The sequence below is a fragment of the Centruroides sculpturatus genome, unplaced genomic scaffold (genome assembly GCF_000671375.1).
Source record: "Centruroides sculpturatus isolate CEXI.00-Female unplaced genomic scaffold, Cexi_2.0 scaffold1070, whole genome shotgun sequence".
Classification (NCBI taxonomy): Eukaryota; Metazoa; Arthropoda; class Arachnida; order Scorpiones; family Buthidae; genus Centruroides; species Centruroides sculpturatus.
This window is the reverse complement of record NW_019386008.1, coordinates 205,894-230,044: the sequence shown is the minus strand read 5'-3', so window position 1 is coordinate 230,044 and position 24,151 is coordinate 205,894. Positions and strand designations below refer to the sequence as shown.

At 32.8% G+C, this 24,151-nt stretch overlaps 1 protein-coding gene across 1 annotated transcript in view; it reads left to right on the top strand.

Moving 5' to 3' along the window:
- The window catches only part of LOC111613094 (zinc finger MIZ domain-containing protein 1-like), a 53,485-nt gene extending 29,794 nt beyond the window's left edge, over positions 1-23,691 (top strand). The window contains exons 7-8 of the mRNA XM_023354414.1: positions 13,693-13,831; positions 23,180-23,691. Of these exons, the coding sequence (XP_023210182.1) occupies positions 13,693-13,831; positions 23,180-23,309 (269 nt within the window). The 3' untranslated portion in view covers positions 23,310-23,691. The remainder of the gene's footprint in view (positions 1-13,692; positions 13,832-23,179) is intronic.
- The last annotated feature ends 460 nt before the right edge of the window (positions 23,692-24,151 follow it).

Sequence of the window (24,151 nt, the reverse complement as noted above, 5' to 3'; positions counted from 1 at the left end):
CAAACACAAGCTGATACTGTTGTTATAACGATGAGCAACAGCACATTATAACATTAGAGTAATGATATTTAATATTATTTTAAGTTTAAAAAGAGTATATTGAAAATGCTTTTAAATCAAAGTTTCGATAGTGAAGACGAGTAAATCTTAACAATACTAATTGCTAGAGAAATCACAGAGTAAATTAATGCATAATTTTGTGAATCCTATAATTATATGCAGTAAATATACACAATATATTCAGCAGATAGAGTAAATTTGCATTTCTGTCATGAATGTTTAATGTTTAATGGATTTTATTGGTGTTAATGGACATTGATATCCTCCACTCTTCTAAGATTATAAAGTTATAGTTGTTATAAATCGTAAACTAATTATAACTTTTAACTTAAAGATGCTAACTGGCATATTTCTTTAACATTATTTTCTACTTTTTATATTAATTTTACTATTCTTACATTAGAAAAGAGAATTTTAGCGATCGATTATAATGATGATAGCGCGGAATTTTTGTCAGGAAAATGTCAGGTGGTTCTCGAGGTGATGCGAAAGGTCGAGTAGCAGCATCGTCGATGCAACAGCATACAAACCTTTTAACAAGTAAACATTAACGACTTGTAGCGAAATGAATAATTGTTTTAAACGTTAATTTTTTCTTTATCAATTTTTGCGAAATTTCAATATTTCAAAACAGTTAGAATAATTTAGGCACTCTCTTAATTGTTGTATGAAGCAACCATTCTTAAGGGGATTAATGCATGTGCAATTCATTTACGCGTGATTAATCTTCATACATGAAGATTATAATATAGCAAGAACATGGAAAAAGAGTTAAATTATATCTTTAAAAATGTGAAATAGAAAAACTGTTAATGAATCTGAATTTAATTTACATAGAATTTGTTGCCACGTGTTCGAGAATCAATGATAATCAATGGATACCAACGGAATCAAGTACAAAATTTTGGATTTCTATCGATTTCATTATGGGTTGGCTATATTTAAATTGTATAGCTGCAAATATTAAAATCGTACATCTGCTTATAACTTTATTTGGTATTATATAACATAGTAAAAAACAAGAAAATCATAAAAAATTTACATATTTGGAACGATTTACTGTACTGTACATTACATTTTAATATAAATAAATTAATTCAACTAGTTTAGTTTATAAGCTTCAAAGATGAATAATTATTTATTTTTTAAACAGTCAAACCTTCAATAACAGTGGGCATTTTTTTAAACAAAAAAGCTTACAAAATAACCTCCAAACAACGGCCATTTTTTTTTTGTTTCCATCAGTGACCGTTGCTCAGAGATTAGACTTGTATCACGATTCTTAAATCAAATTTCAAAATTATGATATTAAAAATAAATGGATGTGGCTTACAACTTAAAATGATAAATAAATAGACGAAAATTAAAAGCGCTCGATATCAAAGGAAATAAAGATAAATTTTTAAAATTAAACAAGTCGCTTCGAAACTAAACATTTTCATTAGAATTTTATTAGTATATTACGTTTTATATTTAAAATAAAAATAAGTCATTAAAATATTGACGATAAATAAGCATAAATATATCGGATTTCAAGCATAACTAGTTACCAAATTAAATATATTGCACTTCAATGATACGATAACCTGTAATGCCAAATTCAAAAAAGAATTTTTATTAATTTACTTGTATTTATCATGAATTTATGTTCGGTTTTATAGACGAATAAACATGGGACATCGTTTTAAAATTTAAATCAGTACTCGAGATCACTGGAATAAAAAATATATTAGGCTACATATACTTTAACTATATAATAATAATAATAATAATAATAATAATAATTTTCAAATATTTGATATTTGTATATTGATATTTAGTTTAGTGATTACGAGCTGTTTCAAATGACGTTTCGAATTAAATTAAACTGGGTTTCTAAACCACTTTAGTTTTAATGATCTGAGTAACTTTTACTAAATCTTCAAAGGTTTCCGATACTTTACACACTATTATCGTCACTGTGATATATGTATTTACTTCTTCTAAGACTGCAGTAAAACTAAAGTGGTCTATCGGAGTGCATATTGCATTCGTCTAGGTGCATTCTCATTGAGATATAGGTACGGTTGAAGAGGCACACTTCTAATTACCGGATGTGGCAGCCAAGGTGTGGTGTCTATATATGTACCTCCCAACTGCTTTTGTTTCCATCCTTACCGGTTTGGAGACACCGGCCGAATGGGACCGGACACACAACCTTAATTTTGTCCCAATGTCTTCGTTGTGACCTACTTGACCTTGCGTGACGATTATTTGCTTACTCGATCTATTAATTCGACTCGAAAGAATAAAATATAATAGAATAAATATATATATAAATTTAGAAAATTCGAATTAGTACAAGTTAACCTGTACTTAAAAGTTTATACATTATCCTTGATCACGTTCTAATTTCACAATTATAAAAAGTTAAGCAATTTTCCACTCTGTTTCCAGTTTTTGTGTGACAAATTTGGGTCCCAAGCAGCTTATTTATATCTTTACAAACAGCTGAGCCCGTCAAAGACGGAATGACGAGGGAGATACGAACGCCTTTCAATTAAAGATTAATTATTAATGTGGTTTTAAGAAACGTTACGCAAGAGATTAGCGTGAAAATATAAAAAAACACACCGAATATGTTTCGATTTAGTCGTGTTGTTTGTTAATCGAATCCGTAGCAGTGGCAGTGATGTCAGAGATTGACAGTTGTGCAAGGTGGTGCACAAACTATCCGCCAGGCGGAGTGCGCTCCATGTCGTCCCAGCTGCCAGTCCAACCATTCAATAAGTAGCCAGCAGTCGCTGGTGTAAGCACAACCGCCGTCTGTCTCTACTGTTTGTTTTTCTGTGCAGAGCGTTCTCGCTGCGATAGCGATCGCACGCGCTGACCACCATGAACTGATTAAAAACAAAAAGAGCATATTATGTGCGTGGGACACCCGAACGCACCGTAAGCTACGCTTGCAGAGGTGAGTCATTTTTGGTGTAATTTCGTAGGGACTTTTGTGTATTTTTACGTTGAGGAAGTAGATTCGGGGGCGGAGTTGTAATGGGTGCTACAGTGGACTAGTGTGCGTCGGTCCGTTAAGCGGGCCAAGGTAAGGCCAGGTTAGGTGTTTCGGTTGGGCGACGAGGATGGTGCCCGGTTGAGAAATAGCCCGGTAAAGTCTATTCACTGAGGTTACGTCGGCGGAGGGGTGCAGATGCACGTGTAATGGTGGCTGATGTACTAAAGACAGCTGCCTATCGGCAAATGACAGTGTGGACGCGTCGTCTGCTACAATCTGGTGGGACGGAGTCTGCGCGTTAGGATCGCCTCCATTGTACTTAAACATCGATGGCTGTTCTGCCTTAATGGGTTGGCCTGTAACGAGGCTACGGATATTGCGTTAAAGGTGAAGGAAGCCTTAGTAGTGTCGAGAAGTAAAGCATCACGGGACGCTTTATCGATTGATTCAATCTGTCACTCGACACGTCTCGAATGAAAAATCAACGCTCCAATTATTTCTTCCTCTTTGCTTAAGGTTTCTGCAAGGAGACGCGATGGGAGGATGTACATTTTTTTCTTCTTCCTTTTCTTTCGTTTTTTCCCGTGGGTTGTATAGCTTTTATATTTCGGGGAGGCTTGAACGACACGTGCGGCGTTGGATGTTTCCCAGAGTAGTCGACAACAGTTAGCCACGTGCGTTAACATTGGGCCTCAGTCTGATTCTGTGGGAACAGAACCATCGGCTATTGTGGGCACCCGAGTCGATCTGTCTCTAGAGAACAAATGTTGAACAGCGCGAGACATGCGACCAGGCGTGAGGACAGGAGTGAGATATACAACTGCAGGAAATGTTGTAAATTTTCTAAATTTTATCGTGTTATTCGAGCAATGACGCGTGAACAAAATAGAAAAACTTATAAAACGTTTCGATAAAAATTTTGAAAGAATTGTTTTGTCGTTTCTTCTATTTTTTCTTTATAAACTTCTAGTTCGTCGGGTGGAATGTCGTATGAAAAATGCCATTAAAGTAACATTTTCTTATTAAATGAAAATAGCAATTGCACACGGGTCAAAGAATCTGTTAAAATGTTATTTGCTGGAGGTGAACCGTATAATAAAGAACCAAAGGGTAGAATTTTCGACAATAATCGCATCAAACTGTAGCTTTATCCAGGTGGTGCCAGCAGCGATCTTTGATCACCAAAAAGAATCTCCACCCACTCCCAAGACCCTTGCTCACAGGTGGGTCCTCTCCCGCTGTACCGGAAATATTATAGACAGATCGTTAAGACTTGCTGTACACCCACAAGTTCTAATATTGGAAATTTATAAATAATCATGCTATTTACTTATTCCGCCACCCTTTCTTCGGTTGACAAACATTTGGAGAAGACGGTAAACAGAGCCGAAGTGGCCACACCCGTGCCAAATTATACTCTCGTTTGTTTCTTGGACGCACGTATAAACTGTTTCATAAATTAATACTTAGCATGATACACTGAACTAATGCGCCCATTGAAAGTGAAGTAAATGCGCTATCAATCTCGCCTCGAAGACACTATCTGATTCCCTTGATGTGTTAATAAAGAATATAAAACTAGCAATGTGTACATTTTGTTCTCCTGCTCACGCCAAACGATTTCTACTCTATATTGATCGTGAATGGCGTGCCACACAATCATCCGGCAGGCAGTACATGTGGGAATCGTCATCAGTGCTGTTTGCATAGCGTATGACGCTAGATGTTTGTTAAAATCTTGCAAAGTTACTTAACACACTAAGATATTGTGTAATTAGAAAATGAAATCGCATTTAATTTAAAATTTTTAGAATTCTGACGCTTCCTTTACGAGAAAATATATCAATATTGTAGTATTGTATATAGGGATAATGCTTAACATCAGAAGGGAGATGAGTCACTATAGCTCTTACAATATGATCGATTTACAGGTAGTGGTTAACGTTGATTCAATTCCGTTACGCTTGATCAATGCATAAAAATGATATTTTTGTTTCTTCAACGAAATAAACAGATTTCTAGCTCTAAATTTATTCCGAAAATTGTTATTTTACAGTCTTTAAGTGTTTTATCGTAGCGTATTATCTAAAGCATGAATACGAGCAACGCGAATCTGTGGTTGAACTTAGATCACGGTTCGGTGGATGAGTGTTCACGGGGCATATCCAAGGTCAATCCTATCTTCCGTTTCTGAATATTTGAACATGCTTAAGTGTGTAAAAATGCAAAAGAAATAAACTGTTGACCTGTCCCCATAAAGTGTGTCGAATTATGAAAACTCTCCGAGATTTAAAAATGCAACCCACACGAGATGTGCTAAACACCACCCAAAATGAACTACTCCACGCCTAGTTAGTATTACGCAGCAAATATCCTTTCTACATCGCTAATCATGATGTAACTATTCTCCGTTTGACCTGACCTCAGCTGAGATAGAACTGTGTTAGTAGGTATGGTACACCACGCATCAGACCCAATTAGCGTCTTTAATAACAGCCACAAAACTGTAGGGGGTTGGTTATTTTTTCCTACACGCGTACAGTATTTTAATTATCTCTCGTACTTTCTCTTCAAAGAGATCTTGGAAATTAGCCAATAATTATTTTATATACGGACGAAATCAAAATTTTTCTTCGGTCGCGTATGCGGTAGCCGATTGTTGAAATGGTGAAAAGAACGATCGAACCGCATGATTACTCAACTTTAACGTGTGAGAAATTATTATGGTAAACATTTGGCGGATTCTAAAGGAATTTAGAGCTGAAAACAATAAAAATTGCTTAACTTTAAGCACAACAACACGTGCTTTCACCATATAAAATTTTAATCGATATTTCGTAAATGTCGGCTGTTTTTTTTACATTAAAAATAATTAAATAAATCGATCGAAATTTTAAAATTAAAAATACAATTCTACGTTTGATCAGTAATAGAACTGATAGTTTAATTTATAAATACGATTTCTCCAATTAGATGAAAATAATTATCGAATTTCGGAGCACTTAAAAGATAATTAAACAGTGTGTTACATTAAATAGTATACATCATGTTTTCCTTAATTCGAAAATTTTAAATTACATTGATTGTAGAAAAATACATGTATTAATTACTATTTTTGCACTTTTAAGACCTTGAATATTTGCGTAGAAGAATTAACTACTTTCCCATCCAGGTACAGGTATCGTAACTATGTCACAATCGCGACGTACTGTACAGTACAGAAATATCGTTTTTGTCCATGACAATTTTTAGTAGCCTACGACACGAATCGCAATATCGGATATAACTCATAATTATCATTTTCATTTCTCCCAACTAAAAAGAAAAATTCGTCAAGCAACGTCACAATTCTACACTACACTTAATTGTGACAGTATATATATTTTTTAAATCAATATCGAATTTTTATCATCTATTATTATTATTATTATCATTACGATAATCATCATCATCATCAAAAATTTAGAACTTTGCTTTCGTACAAATATAGATTTTACAAAATTGCAATTTTTCGAATAATAATAATAATAATAATACCTAATAACAAACAATAATAATAATAATTTCTAACAATTTAAATTTATTTTTTATTTTTTAAATTTTATCGTTAAGTTTGTTGTATAAAAAAAAAGAGAAATAGGAAAAATTAATTCTTTATAAATAGATAAAATATATATATTTTTAATTGTGGCTAGGTTATTTTGGCCCGAATACCTTTACCGAAAGTGTAATTCAGTTAATAATTCAAGTTAATTTACGTATTGATATCTAAAATGGCCGCCCACTAAGTTTTATTCACCTACCGTTTGAGGGCGTCCACCTGTATTCTGTCAAACAGAACTATAACTTATTTCTGGATTGACTAAATAGTTACTAGGGATACAACAAAACGTTACATTGAAAAAAGGATAATATAACATCTGGTGTCATTCAAAAATAGATCTAAATTCCGACATTTCGTGTTTCGTTCTTTAAAAGATCGAAGTCCCTCCTGCCTTCGATATATTGTATGTAGTTTCACTTATAGATTTCATAACTGCACTCTTACAGAGCCCTTCCTTCTTTTATTCTTAAAGAGAATAATTTGATTATTTTAGGTTAAGGATAATGGAGAATATTTCGAGAGAAAGGTCAAAGATTCATTTTTATGGGCATGATATGTGTGAATTTTTTCCTGTAAAATTATTGATTCTGTTTAAACGCCAAATCCCCTTTTATTATGTTGTTGCACAAGAGCTGTTGACTGGTCAAAAATCAATGATTACGCACGCATTATTTCGAAACTAGTTTTATGTATTGTAACCAAGAGGTAATAAAATACAATAAGTGGCTATTGGTTAAAACAGATAATCTGTTTTGTAGTAAATTTACGTAGAGGAACGTATAACGATGTTAAACTATCGTTTTCCTCCTGAAAGCCACGATCTTTGCATAGTGCGAAGCGTGAATATTCGAATATTTCCAACATGTCTACATTATAAATGATTTTTGCTGAATACTTGACAGATTCCTAAAATTTTTAAAGGATAAAAATTTAACGAATTTATTCAAATTATGGTATGTTTGAAATTAATCCTAGATATACCGTAAATTGAACTAAATTCCGTTTAAGTAACCGCGCGAACTCTAAGCAAATTAAAAGATTCTTGAAGGAGAAATGAAAATAAATATATGTTAAACAGGATATTTAAATTTTTTAAATGAAAAATTGAGAATCTTTCGTTGGGATAATCTTACAGATGCTTTAATTAGCCACGGGTATTCTTGCAGATAAGAAATTTATATCGATTGCAAACGAATTGAGACTATCATCATCGATTACATTGCTTACTTATCGCCATTTTTTTCTAAAACAAATCATAATTAAGTAAGATAAATGCCAAAATTGAATCGATAACGCTTCCAATTTTAGTCTTTTTATAAATATCTGAACGCTATATAAAGCACTCTACACCCGCAAATAGTTATTAAGTGATTGAACGTACTCAATAGATGCAGCATCAAGATCAAGCAAAGAAGCAACTCTTGCGGTTTCCTGTCTGTAACTTTCTACCTTCTTCATGACCACTCAATTCGTGCGGTGATCGATGATGCTACATTTGACACCTTCTCCATTAATGTTGGTGTTCCACTACTCATTATTTACTCTGTTCCTCATCACTACTGGCTAATCTTATCTTAGTCTTTCAAAGTATTTTGGAAACTCGAAAAATGCAGAAATACATTTAACATAAAGTTGATTCTAATTGAAAGAGAGTAACTAAAATTCCGACTTTTAATTCCGGAGACTACGGATTTCGGTTTCTCTACAATTTTAGACCAGAACTTTTTTTTTGAAATTCTAGGTCTTCTTGTCTCCGTAGGGATAGACAGCTAGGTCCGAAAGAATGAATTATTTAGTCAACGCACTCCACGCTATCGATTGAGGAGCTGGCGGCCACCCGCTTCTCGTTCAATAGAACTGACACTCATGAAACATGCAACGAGATCGTATGTTACAGTACGAAGAGCCTTCTTACCGCTTTTGGGTGATGGGAAACTGTATGCTGTCAACTACATCAGACTTCTGATCTTAGATATAACCATAACTGATAACATTTTCGCTTTTTTTTTATTTTTTGGATGGGAATGTGAAATGGAATGGATACATTCCAACCATTTGCTATTTCTGATAGAGCGAAGAATCCAAAGAAGGAATTTTTCCTGACTGTCACGCTACAATTTTCGACAAACCAACCTATTTGTTGACTCGGAATCGCATGCCAGGAACCAATTAGGAAGTGCACGTGAACCAAAGATGATATTTCCTACTGGGTGACCGTGGCATCAAATGTTAAGATTGAAGCTGTCGACGATATTGACTCGCATGGGTGAATGACACATGTGACCGACATTTTCTTGTGTGTGTGTTTTTTAAAAATTTATAGGCCTTTCTATATATAAATGCTATATAGGTATATGCCGTATTTATGTTTTCCGATTGTGAAATAGAATGACTATATTATAGGCCTAACGGAATTGCGGTATGGTAACTGATTGTTTAATCTATATTTTTTGAAACAATTTTCTCCGTTTGAAATCGAATATGTATATATATTTAAATCAGTTTTAATTTTTTTAAATATAAATTTTATACGACTTAACAAATGAAGAATTTCTCTTCGTGTGGGATGTAATCGCATAACTTCATAACGGCAACAAACAAAAAGATTTTATTTCAAAATAATCAACAATCAATTAATATTTTATGTTTCAAAAACAAACGGCTTCCAACAAATGTCGTTTCAAAAGGTCCCATTTCAAATCATAAACAACTGCTCCTATTTTTAAAGAGAATATTAAGTTATAATTTTTTATTTTATAGGAAAAGTATGTAGGACGATACTGAAAAAAAATGATTTCTCTAATCTGTCCGAGTAACCAAACTGCGAGATCTTTTAAATTTCCAAGGATGAAACACGACGATAATGCTGTTTCGCTAGAAAAATATGTAGATAATGTTTCGCCAGGCTGTCAGTCGGTTGTTCTCATTGGACAGGTTAGTAAGCAAGGCAGGTGTCTATCGGCATTGGACCCGTGCCAACAAAAAAATAACGAAAAAGTAAAAAACGGCTATGGTAGTAGCAGCAGTCGTCCTTTTTTGTCATCGGACATCTAAGCGAACAAGATAGGACGTAGCAGATGTAAGCGTCGTTGACACAGCCGCACATTCCGTTTTATAGTTTCTACTCAACAAATTAAATCGTGCTACAAAGTCATTTAAATCCGGAACGGAAGATTTTTACCTTTTTGTCAACAAATAACAACTATTTATGAAATTCTAATGCCGTGAAGGCCGTGAACATTAATTGTTCTTTTAATATTCTTATTATATTTTATGAAATAATCCTATTAATTGAGTTTAAACTTTGATAAAAACCTCTGCAATTTCTTATACATCATTGATAGTCTATTAATATTCTAAGCGGTTAATTAATTTAATGGCGGGTAATCCAGGTTCTGTGTCCTATAGAAAAAAAAGTCTTTGATTATCAATTAATTTATCTTCGATTTGGTGGTATCAAGTGCTACCTATCAGCGGCGCATTACCCCGTGCGAACCGAACTAACTCGGCCGCACGCACGTGCATTGCAACCATCATCACCCCCTCCACAATAGTCACGCTTTCTGCTCATAATATCCCGAACAGGACAACGGCCTCTGGCCATTGCCAGCCTTGAAGCGTCGTGTTCAGTGACCTCACCGGGCCAGGATTATCCGGTAAACAATGCCTAATAGTCCAATGTCTATTTTGTATGTCGGGATCGATGCCTTCGTTCGGTGCCATCGGATGAGACGATACTTCTCGCCTTCGTCACACTAGAAACGTATGACGACGGCGGTTAAGTGGTTGAAATGATAACCTGTAGGCATACTTTTATGAGCTGTACTTAGGCGATAAAAAGTGTTTTTTGCCGTTCGAAACCATTTAAAATATTGCAGATAAAGAATTGGAACTCGTTCACTAACCGGTAGTTAACCGGTTAATTAGTTAAACTATGATTGATAAAGGTTAACATCGAAGTTAGTAGGATGTCGATGATGTTGATGAACGTGAGTTAGCGTGTTGATAAACACGATGAACATCGCCGAAAATATCGATAAACGTACTGAACATCGGTAAACAGCCGGTAAACGCACTTAACCTAATCACTTAGTAAATGCAATATTTCCGATTCAATTATTAATGAATAATGTTATTTGCATAATTTTTTTTATTAGAGAATTGTATGGACGAAAGGATACATTCAATTGACTTGTATTATGATCTAAATAATTACTAATGAGAGAAAATCTTGTGAACTACTCAACGTGAACGTTCTTAAGATGTTATCATTTTAAAGTTCCTAAGTACTCTGTGCGAAGAAATAAACTCTTCTATTAGATACAGATCCATTGTTTTCGTATTAAATCGATTAAAAGTCAAACGGGTATAAAATTATCAACTGAAATTTTACTAAACTACAAAGAAATCAGATTTATTTATTTATTTTATATAGGCGATAGTCGCTAAGACAATAACTGATATCTCCACCATACAACAAAAAATGAACGAATTTCATTAAAATATGTATTAAAATACAAAATAACAATAACAAATTTAAAAAATAATAAATTAATTGGAATAAGGAATAATGTATTAATTAAGCAGTATAAAATATTCTTTATAGATTAATTTATATAACCTATATGCAACTTGTTCTCCACTTTGTCGTCGACGGATTTATAATAACGGCTCTCAATAGTGTATGATTTTTGATAAAGATCGAAACGATATCAATGTCATAAAATTTTCTTTATAATTTCTTTCGTAATTAATCATACAATTTTACATTTTCTGTCTCTGTCGTTCTCACGAAAAGGCAGGAGAGGTAAACGGAAGGTTCAGAACACTCATACATTATAATAGAGTAATTGTATAATCTTATTTCTGGGAAAAGAATTCTAGTGGATTATATATTTTTTCATAGTTTTAAATTAGTTGTAATATTTTCATAAATTTGAAACCTTTGGCACACTATCAAATGTCCCAAGCGAAAGGTTAACCATTCAATATCTCATAACAAGACACATCGTATTTATAAAAGATTTTACAACTTGATTTTTATCAATTCTTTGATGTTTCAATCTTACACTTATGTATATAAGATATCTATACTGTGTATACATACGAAGGGCCTCCCAGAAGGTAAGGGGCCTGGGGCAAAATACATATTGGGGCCTATAGAAATTAAATTATTAAAGGAAGTAAACGAAAAAAAAAAAAACAATTATATATTTTCTTGCGGACCAGGGCAATTTTCTCATTTGCCTCCTCTGAGCATCCCAGTACATATATCTTATTATGGATTGTCGTAAGTTCAATTTGAAAAGGAGGAATTTAAAATTCTCGATATCTTTATTGAGTTTAATTTAATCAAAAATAGTAACTAATACGTGTCAATTGTATAATATTTAAACCGTAACAAACTCGGATGATATCGAGGAAGCAGAAACAGGAAAAAAATGTTTAATACTTAAAAAAGAAAGAAAGAAAACTGGAAAGAAGTGCACTTCCTCGAGAAGAAAGAGACATTACAACAGATAACATTACCGAAAAACTGTAAGGCAATATATGAACGATTACTCGAATTTTTGGAAGTTTTCCAACTGGCAAGTGCACTGTCCTGTTACTTTCTCTTCTCCCGATTCACTGACTTGTTAGGCTTAGTGGTTTCATCATCGACTTGCATGTTTGCCAACGTTTAACGGATCGATCGTACCTCCGATTATAAACGTCTGTTTTCGGATAATTTACTAATTCTATATTTGATAATATTCTCTTTTATACTTCTTTAATCATTTAGAAAGAAAATTGAAAAAAATAAATAATAAAATGCTGTATCGCGGATACACAGCCAGGACAGTTGTTGCTCGTGTGACGATGGCAATTTGTCTTTTGTTTCTTTCAGCACATACCGAATTATAAGTTTAAAAATTTTTATTTGCTTTTTATTGGGAGGAAAAAAATAATAACAATAAAAAAAGTTTCGTCACCACTAGACAAACGGTAGAAATGGAAATCAACTATTGACACCGGTCGACCAATCAATAGCGCTAGTCTGGTCGACTCGCAATTAAAGACAAAACAACAGCGTCACGTGACGTGCACGTTACCTAGGCAACTGAGGTAACATCGATTGCTGGGCCGAGATAAACAGAGTGGCTGATCAGTCTGTTCATTGCCGAGAGAAAGTTGAACAGCGATGCACCTGAAAAGTGTGCCGCTCCGCCGACATCCATCACTCGACGTGTTAAGGGCTTGCGCAATGAAATGCGAAAGGTGACGCGGAAATTACGTAAATGATGACATCATATCTGACGGTATACGAACACCATTTCAATTCGACCGATACCGTGTTATTACTGATGCAATTTTCTCAGTACTTTTTGAATTCGTTAGCGAGTCGCACTCGATGTCAATCAACTAACCTTAATGATAACTTTATTCCAAACGTCTTCGAAGTGACGGGAAATTCAGACGGCACACGTACGGTTGCTCACCTATATTTCAAATTTTTCTTCGACCGCATTTAAAAAATAAAAAGAAAAGGCGCGTAGTTATCAAGTGATTGTTTAGTCTGGTTCCGTCACATCAGAGCAGATGATGAGAGAGAGCAGTTTCTCCCCCTTTCTAAATCACCACCTGACGTTCCCTGTAATCGCTGCGGCATCTTCAAATTACCCACAATCCTTCGGTAGAAGGGCCGTGTAACCATGGCAACCACGACAATCCTTTTTCTTTCCCTAAAACAGCGTGGTAGCATTGTCGGAAGGAGATTCTTCCTCTAACCAAAAATTGATCCCGATGCTAAAAACTTTACCAGAATAAATATCATTTTTAAACATACTTTCATCGCTTAATAAATTGATGACGGGACAAAACCGATGACATTTTGCCGCTGACGTCACGAGCGCAAATGATTTGTGATTTTTTTTTCTTTCGACGAATTTAATTAATGTTATGGAAGAAATGTGCGTATGTCTTTCACGCGATCTTTTCCGATAGAGGAAAGGATATTCATTAATTAATTAATTAATTATTTTTATTTTACAATTTCCAGCTTTGCTGTCGCTATGGTGTGAAGACTTAGGTCGCCTTTTGCTGCTCCGTCATCAGAAAAACCGTGAGGGGGACCCGACCCTTCAACCACCCAACATGCATCAATCTGTACAGAAAAATCTACCTCCCGTTCCCCAAGGGTAAGTGATCTGACATTTGTACTTTCTTTCCCGCTTGTTTTTACTTCTCTACACGGATTAGATCTGAAAAAGTTCAAGAACAATTTGAGTCACCATCCTTTGTTTTTTTCGAACACCCTTCGATCGATTCAACAGATTCCAATTGACGATAGAAGAGTCCATACATTATCTCCTCCCGATCGCTGACTCACATCTGCGCTTTTGTCGCTCGCTGTCTGACAGCCAATTGGTCAATCAATGACACGTGACTCGACCATTATTCGTCCCCTATCGATGCAAATTTTCGAAAGTGCCATCTGTCGATTTTTTCGAGCTACTAAGAAGCAGAGAAAGATCGTGGTACGAAGACGTTATCGAGAGGGTGAGTCGAGACTCGTCACCTGTGCGGGGGCGTGTCTCCGAGCTATATTCTAAGGGGGGATGGCCTTCGGCTATGACGTAGCTCGATCGATGGCGGCGGAATCAACCATTCCGCCCACGTTACCCTTCTCCAGATGGGTGTAATGCGGACCGTAATCAACTCATTCGCTCGCTCGGACAAGTAACAGGTTGATATCGGAAACATTAAAATGCAAATTGGGAAGGAGCCGAATGAGTCACGTGCCCGGATGAAGGTTTTCATCCCCACCGACAGGGGTCATCGCCACACGTGTCTGGTGTCTTCAGCACGAGTGGGCGTTGTCCGCACCCGAACCCATGCGGTAACATAATCTCATTACCGGAATACAGCATGACAAGCCACTGCCCTTGGGGTTAGTTGGCTGTATAAGACAGGTTGGTAATAACAGCATTTATGTGACTCGGGGGTTAGTGACACAGCTACCGTATTCTCTCTTCTACATACCTGCTGGGAACTTGCTAAGGCCTATAATCGCGCTGGCAAGGTCGAAGACGTGCCTAGCCTGAAGGCTCTTTCTCTCTTGGATCTCTGCCATCTAACTAGTTAACATTGGTAACTTAAGATTATGTAATTGTATTCGTGCGGATTTAGAAACAATCCACAACAAATTATAAAAGGAGGAGGAAAAAAGTTTTTAATTTTTACGAAACTTATTACTCCTTTCTTTGTTTCGCAAGCGGATATTTTTTTTAACGCTCCCCTTTTTAAGAAAATCTTTTCATGCTTAGCATTCAATCGATGACGGCAGCTGTTGCCTAAATACTATGAAAATTTTATTGGGGAGAGCGTCCCAGTGTTGTATGGCTAGAAACAATCAACCACTTAACAAGATGAAGAAAGTGTGTCGGTTTTGTTTTGATCAATGGCCAGAAATGCTAAGCTAATACCGTAGGCGGGGGTGGGACGGGGGTTCGGGTCGACGATGCCACCATCAGAGCAGCACCTAGATGTCTTGTCTACGTACTATTCTGAGAAATCTGTCGATCGATGAGAGCGAAGTAAGCAGCCGACTAGAATATTGCCTTCTAGTTGGGGGAGTAAATGTTTAGTAGTAACGTTTTGCTCCATTATAAGTCCCGATGCGCGCTTTGGTCTCGACACATTCTCCGGTTACTTAAATATAATCGAAGCTAGCGGACGGGACCTGATTTGTATCCTGTCTTTGCTCGCGGTCTATCCCAAGCGTGAAATCAGATTGTTCTGTGACCTTCGACTTGATAAATGTCATACGATACGTTGTGGTTCACTTATAAATTATGGATGTTACCTTCTTCGGTTACTCGTCTATTGTTACATGGTGGAGTGTAGTAAATTCTCCTTTGCCATACGTGTGAAGATCGGTGAATCAATAATGGAGTTACTATAAAGAGAGCGTGATTATAATCGTTAGAGACAAACCAAAGCAATCTCGTTACCAAGGTGACGACAAACATTCTCGCCAAACAATATCTCCCTCCTGCTTGGACGATCCAACGTGTAACTATCAACATTCATACCTATTATTTAACCAGATTAGGTGTGTTTTATATTAATAAGTTGAGTGTAGAAGTTAGAAAGTACTAAAAGTAGTAACCGCTTAAAATAGGTTACGATTTGCGTTACGATTTATAAACAATGTGTAGCTTCTAGAATGCTAGCCGAAGATTTAAATAATACATTAACCATTTCAATGAATCCGAAAGTTCGCTTTTAATTTAATCACAAATTTCTTTAATGAAATTAATTAAATCTTATTATAATGAATAAAGAACTTTTGTAGAAGGAAGATTTAGATCTTAAGACAAACTTTCCTAAAGTATCAACTTCTCGTTACTTAATTTTATTAGTATTGTTACTAATATTAGCTACGTAAGTTAATTTTCAAAATTTCTTGGAATTTTTAGCCAATTTATTTAAAATTCACGATAAAATGTAACAAAATCGTTTAAATTCTCGTATAACGCGCACCGAGTCCTCGACGTAATCACTTTCTTTAATCAACTAATTATTTATTAATATCTCTAACTAAAATAAACATTTTATAGATTATAAGATTAATTGTATAAACATTACCGGTTTTTTTCGTACAATTAAGACGTTTGGCGCTATCTTTTAGTCTTAAAATAATTTTTTAGTTATTTTTATTTCATTAATAACTTCATTTATCTGTTTAGCTACGATTATACGAGTTAATTTTAACAATCAATAGATTTTCTATCGCTCGAAACAATTTCAAAGTCGAGTGATGAAAAGGGGTAAGTGGTGAAGTGTCCATAATCCAGTCTTGTTCTGTCAGTCAATGAGATAGTGGAGTAACACGCCGCTCTCTCCAAACCTGTCAGGTTTCGTGACCTTGATGAAGTGATGCTTTGGTCCACCCACCCCGTTAATTGTCTTCCCTCATTTGCCTTTTATCTTATATAAGTCCTGTTCTGATTGACTGATTCGGATTGTTGAGCCTTCTCGGATAACCGAAAACGGTTACGTAAAAAAGAAAGAGAAAGAAATTTGATCTTTTGTCACCGCACTACTTAACGAGGTTCCTTTAGTGAAAGAAGTCGTGTGAAAAGTCTTCCTTTTTTTCCCCTTCTTCTTCTTTTCTTGTACTTACTTGAGGACCGTTTTGTAAAGGACGAAAATTAGGTTAATCTAGTGAAGTCCTCCAAATTAGTTATGAGTAATCGAGAAGGAAAAATCTCGATCCAGCTTAACTTAAGCGATTAAAAAAGTTGTATAGAAATATTTGTTTTCTCTGAATTTTTAAAGAATATTTGCTAAATTAACTAGAATATCCCTCAATTTATAGAGACATAATGATGATGAGATATTCAAATTAAAAAAAAAAAAAAGGCAAATATTGATGTAAGTCATACGAATCGCATTTCTGAATTTCAAGATAAAATTTACCTAAACTTTCAGAAAGATAATGAAACATTATTTTTACATTCCTCAAAAAGATTCCTGAAATATTATCATATAAATTTCATTAATAAACTGCAAAAATATGAAATTTTCTAATTGTAATCTGTAAAAAGTCGGTTAATTTACAAAAAGCTTCAATTATTTTCGATAACGATTTTGTGTTTCGATGAAATTTATATTATTATTATAAAGTGAGTAAGAAGGAAAACTTTGGCATGTTTCAACATAGAACAATCACAATTTATTATTTAGCAATCTCATACCTTTGAAATTCATTAAATTTCGCCATAAACTTTCCTCTAAACTTTGATCTTTTGGAATCTTTACAGAAAAATTTTCAACAGAAAAATTATGCATCAAAACATTTTAAAATCCCTCGCGATTCTTCGAGTAAATCAAATTCTGCAACTAAAAATTCGGGGATGATCCAAGATTTCGTCATTAACGATCCGATATAAAACCTGAAACAACTTAACAAAATTCTCATATTTAAACAAAAAGTACTTAAAAACCTTAAAATTTAACACATAATTTCGAAGTTATGCATAAAATTTAAGCGTAAACATAATTTTGAAGAGTGCAAACTCAATAAAATGCGATTAAGACATTAGACACTAAAACAAAGTTATCCTTTATAAAAGGTGCGCTATTAATAGTAAATTTTGCTGTTTAAAACAGATTAATTGTTGAAATAAATAAAAAGGGAAGTCGTATAAATAAATTATTAGAGTATCTTTCTTTAAAGTAACATTTTAGTAGCTAAAAATTCAGCTTAGTAGAGATTAAGATATTTATCGTCGTTCTCCGTTAATAAGTAGCATTTATTAACAACTATTGAATTTTATTAAATGTCTTTTGGTGTATAAGCTACTTAAAAAGCTTATAAATAAACATAAAAATGACTTTTCTCGATTGTTACAACAAGCGCTTAATTTTAATGTGAAGGAATTTAAAGGGAAAGAACTTTTTTTTTTTTTATTTTGTTTTGATGCCGTAACAATAAACTTCTTTCGCATAATTTACTATGAAGTAAGTTAACTTGCCGAGCGTTTTATACGCTATAAAATTAAATTTGATGACAGAAAAATAAATTTCACTTAATAAAATTAATAGTAAATAAAAGTTGAATTTTCATTTTTGTTTACTTCTTCGTTAATTTCCTCTGCGCTAGATGGCGATACGATCGGGGATGAGTTTTAAAATATTGTTATAATATAAATATTATTTACTTAACAATTGTTTTTTTTTCTTTAAGTAAATTAGGTTTATTTAAATAAAGGAAAAACGCGAAGGCTAATAGAATGGAGGTCGAAAATTTCAATATAAACCGTTTAAAACGTGTTGCGTTATATATTTTTTCGCTTAGATCAAACGGCTATTGCGTGCGGAAAAATATTCGCTTTGCACGGAAATTATAGTATTTACTATATAACCGGGAATGTTTTCATCTGTAAAATATAACACGTATCAATTGAATTTTCTTCCTGTTATCGCTTCTTTTTTTAAACCCTCGATAAATCGGATTTTTTTTTTTTACCTCTTTTATTTAAGTAAAGCTCTTTGAGTGTGAAAATGCAAGGTTGCAACGGGAGATGGTACAATGTACCGCCGACTCAGATTACAGATCTAACAATACTTTCACACACCCAACAACACAACTTAACCTTACCTGATACAATTAAGGGGAATCCAGTCCTAGAAGGGCAATTTAGTCTTGCGTGGAAGAGTTCATTGTTTCTCCTTGATCAAATCTCTGTATTCGAGGGGAGAGAAGGGTGGGAACACTAACTCTTTCTGTTTGGACGTGCGAAATGACCCACCCTCTATGACCCCTGAATTCCACAGCAACCCCCGTAGAAGATAATGAGCGTGTAGGTCATTCACACTAAGCTAAACAGGTAGAGCGCAGCGGGATGAGGCTGGACTCCTCCTTTTCTCCCGACCGTTCCCCCCCGTTCTGGGTGAGTGCTTCTACTTCGTAAGTAACCTTGATGACTTAAACAAGGACGAAACAAGAAGCTTTGATTTGACCACCGTATAAATTTTATTTTAAAAAATAAATAAATAACAATAATCGTAAGGTTTCCTCCAAATTATATCCATGTAAAGTTTAGTAGGTCTTACAATCTGCTATTTAAAAATATCTCTGCACGTCGCTCTCTAAAGAAGTTACATCTAGTTATAGTTAGGCGTTACTTATGCAAATCACATCCTGTAATTTCTTTTTACGTCCTGAATAGGAATTGATACTTATTCAGGTTACAGACGGTCGTAGAGAAGTTCTAAAATGATGTTCTTGTAGTCAGTCAATTTCGGATTTTTGTAAACAATAAAAAAAAAAAGCGCAGAACAAGTACTGTACATATCTTCCTGAAAAATCAAGACTTACAAATCTGAGATTTATGATAACTAGTAATATATCTACATAAAGGCTGACAAACGGGCCTAAGGGCTATATAGTAAAGGCCGAAATTTATTATTATTATTGATATAATCTGTTAGTATTTCCGGTTTATTGGCATCTGTTTCAAACAACACCTGTTTTTAAAGATGTGCAAGGCAAACACCTGTTAACATAAAAAATATATCCTAATAGTTAATTTCTAGATATAAATGCTTATTTCAAATCTCGTGTTAGACAATAGAATCTGATTTAAGCTCTAAAACTTTCTTAAAAAAAGCCCCATTCGATGGAAGATTTTTTCCTCCATTTGCTTTAACTCAAAACACATTTTCACTTCAAAATGCTAACCTATTTTAAAGTTTTAACCTAGTTTGCGTTTAATGTATTCGAATTTACCTTGAAGAAGACAATGAAAAAAGATATAAGTTATCTTATAAGAGGATAAAAAAGAAAAAAACAATTCTTATGATCTAATGAGAAATTTATTTTTGTTGTTTAAGAAGCAAACAAACCAAGAATCATGTTAGTCGTTATTAAAAACATTACCAAAATTTGCTTTCCTTCCCCGAGTTTGTTTTGTAGATAAACAAGTAAAGTTGTAACTCACTTGAGCATTCGTCTTAACTTTCAATTTTGCTAATGGATTCATTGTACCATAATACGTGATTTGCAGACGTTACGAGAGTCACGGTGACTGAAGTAGTTTGGACTTTGTCTTTTCCAACACTTCACCTTTGCCAGATGAAGTCTTTGAATTACTTACTTCCGCATATAGAAAACTAAACAATTGTGTTTCGATTTTTCTATACTTATCATCTCTACGCAGAAATACACAATAAATTCTAAGATGTTTTAGATACAGCAGCAAACCTATAAATATCACACTCGAAGATAAAATAATCGAGTTTCTAACGTAAATACGAATTCGAAACGAAGGTATAAATTTAGCAAAACAATTATTTGCAAATTTAGTTTTTAATTTCATAATTAAGCCCAGAAACGTGTATAAAATCGTCACGTACGAGTTTACAACAAAGTGAAAAATTCGCTCGAACGTTCGAAATGTCGGATGCGTATATTGTCGCAACACGTACGCATTTCACTTACGCACCCTATAGAACGATTTCGACATCTTTTTTTGACGTCAGAACACCTGGAATGTTTTGCAGAACACAGAGAACAGATGGTTGTCTTAAAGCTGATTGCGGGTAGGCAATAGGCATGACCTCGGACAATGACAGACTTTTACAGGTAATATTATTCGCTATTAAACGGATCATCGATTGCACAGATTTTTTTTTCTTTTTGTATAAATTTATTTTTAAGAGTAAAGCGTAATTATTAAATTAATATTTTAAAATAGGTTTAAAAAAAAATAATAAAAACTGACTAGTCGCTATACTCATTAGTGATAATCCCGACCTCTTGTGGATGAATTGTTAATTTAAATATTTTTAATCCCGATATATTGTTTACAAAAAGACAAATCTTTAACTAAACTCATTATAATGATACTTAAATTTTATAAACACAGTAATTAACAGTTTTATAAAGGCATAATATAAATATTTTATGAAAGTTACATTTAAATAACAAAGAAAAAAATTGCGAATATACTTTTCGTAATTAATACGTATGACGTTAAATAGTGTCAAATTGCTAAACGACTTATGATTATTAAGGAATATTCTTTTTTTTTTTTTTAATTTTGCAACGTTTTTATTTCTGTGCAAAAGCTCGTGTATATTGTCGTAAAATCATGAATAATTACTTCTAAGTGTCGCTTAATAAATTCACGAAGCGTGAAGATCGCGGACAAGATTGCGGATTTTTAGCTCGCTACCGGATGACCAGTTGATGTCGTTACTTTTTATCTACAGTGGACAGATTTCCTGTCTACTTCGGTATAAATCCTTGTTATTCTTTTACGATTAATAAATATATTAAATTAATATCCTGAAACAATTAATAATTATTTTAAAGAGTAATTTTGTGTCAGTCGGCTTGACGGACGGATAATTTAATCATTTGTTAGCCGGACATCAATTCTCTTCTTTAGAATAAATATTTTTCGAATTTTGTCCTTGACAACTGTTTACTTACGTAAAGCTATTTGGCAAAACTGCAATTATAGGTAGTTTCTTTGTTTTTTTGGCTTTAGATATATGTTTTCTGTATTAATACACACAGAAAAAAACATTTTGCAATTCTTATAAAAAGTTATTTTTAGTAATAGAAATTCGAACAAAGTTACTGCCTAATTTAATATACATTTTTTGGCCATGCGAAAATTATTATACGTTTTGAAAATTGTAATAATAAAATGCGTGTAGCCGTAATACGTCATATTAATATTCATCATCATTGCAAAATAAAGGGTGTATATATATATATATATTGTTTGCGATAAAAAAAATAATTCTATAAATATTTTGATATTTTTAATAAAACATTATAATTAAATCATGCTTTGTAATTAATTTTTAAAAACATTTCTGCCGGTTTCTTCGTATCTCCCTCTGGTGTTGAATTTGCGATGCTATTTTTAATATTAATAATTAAAATATTTCCGAATAAATTTATTTAATAAATATATTTAATTTACATTTGTAATCTTAAACTGAATTTTAAAAACGGATAAAGTGGGTGCTAAGTGGGCGAACTTTTCCTTGTTTTTTTTTAAAGTCTTAATATCGAAATTTTTAACACGCCTACGTATTTATATACCATTATATACAATCTCGTATCAGTCTCGCTTGTAAACCAACGTAATTAAGGCGAGTACAATATATGTTTATTTAATGTATAGTTTTTATTTATTAATTATAATTTTCATTAATTTAGAATAATTTAATTGTAAACGAGTAATAAAATCCTAATTTCTCATTTTTAAATTCCGTAATGAAAATATACGAATGGTAATAAACTTTTAATTTAATACGTCACAAGAGGGCGCTATGGTTTTAATATATAGTTTAAATATTTAAACTTTATAGTTAAATAATTGTTAAAATTTATGTATTTAAAGACAAATAAATAATATATATTTAATAAAATTAAATATCCAAAAATTTAAATGAGATAAAGAATTACTTTTATTCGTTAAGGTCAAAGGTGACGCATAATCACATTCTGCGTCACCTTTGACCTTCCTCCTATTATAACGGTTATTAAACTATGTAATTGAGTTTCCTATGATTCGCAAATTTTTTTCTGACATAAAAACACATTTCACATAAATTTACCAAACGGAAATTATGGAAAAAAATTAAGAGAAAAAATTATTAAATTCAAGGAATATTTTTAAAAGAGAAAACAAATTCAAACTGATTTTTCACTGACTCATTCAATGCAGCTCAATAAAATTTTTTATTTTTAATGTTTTCAGAATGTGTGTGAGAAGTAAACAGGCTTTTAAAATTCTTAAAAGTCTTTAATATATGAAAGTAGAATAAAAATACAAACAAAAATATGAGTTTTTCTTTTTTATAAATCAATATTTTTAAATATTCAAGAACATTTCTTGAATTTTATCATATTAAAACTATTTTTGAAGTTATAAATTTGAGAGAGATAAATACTTCTTAATCACTTTTATTTTATTTTATTTTTTTTTACTAAAATACAAATTTACCTTATTTAGGTTTTGCTTTTATGCTTTAGTAGAAAAAGAGCAAGATTTTAAAATGAATTATGCATTTCATAGGGATTTTAATATAGGAAAAGCATCTAATCTCGAGGAAATTTCACGAAAGAACAAGAATAATAAGTAATAAAATTTTAAAAGAAAAGTTTAAAGGAATTAGTTATTTTTCACTGATATCTAATTAAAAGAAAGTTGCTAAGGTATTATTTTTTGTTCATTGCAGAATTAAGTTATCTAAGAAGCTGTATAAAGAAAAAAAATAAGAAAAGATTGATGTTAAAATTAAAAGTTTTGCCAGAATATCCAAAATATTTTTTGCATTTAAAAAATTTTGTCTTGTTCTAATACCTCTTGTCTAGTACAATCTTTTGTAATTGCTGAAAAGAACAAAATGTTTTTCTTTACTATTGTTGATGTTTTTAAATTCAATCCAAAAGACTTTTTGCACCTTTTGCATTTTATTTTCCTCTCCTCTTGTTTTTATGTTGTTTATACCACATTAGTTTAACTAACTCTTTATAAACCATCCATCACAAATTCCTAATAATAATGTAGATTCTTTATAGAAAAATTTTAAAATGTTGGTACTTCAATACAATAAAAACCTAAATAATCATTGTTATTTTACTTTTTGGTTGTTATTTTAATTTTTACTTTTTATAATTTAAGTTTTCAATTAGTTTTACCTTTTACTTATNTAAAGGGGCAATAAATGTATTTGTTAATAATAAATGATAAATAATGAATTAATAATGTATATTGTTTGCATTTAGATTTATTGAGAATAAAATTGATGTGCTAGAAATGAATTTTGATATAGTTTATATATTTTAACATTTACTAAACATCATTTTAATTATAGATATCCCCTGAAGAGTCAAATGTCTATTTATGATATTTATAGCTTCATTATCAACTTTAAATTTGCTTTATCTCTACTTGTAAAGGGGCAATAAATGTATTTGTTAA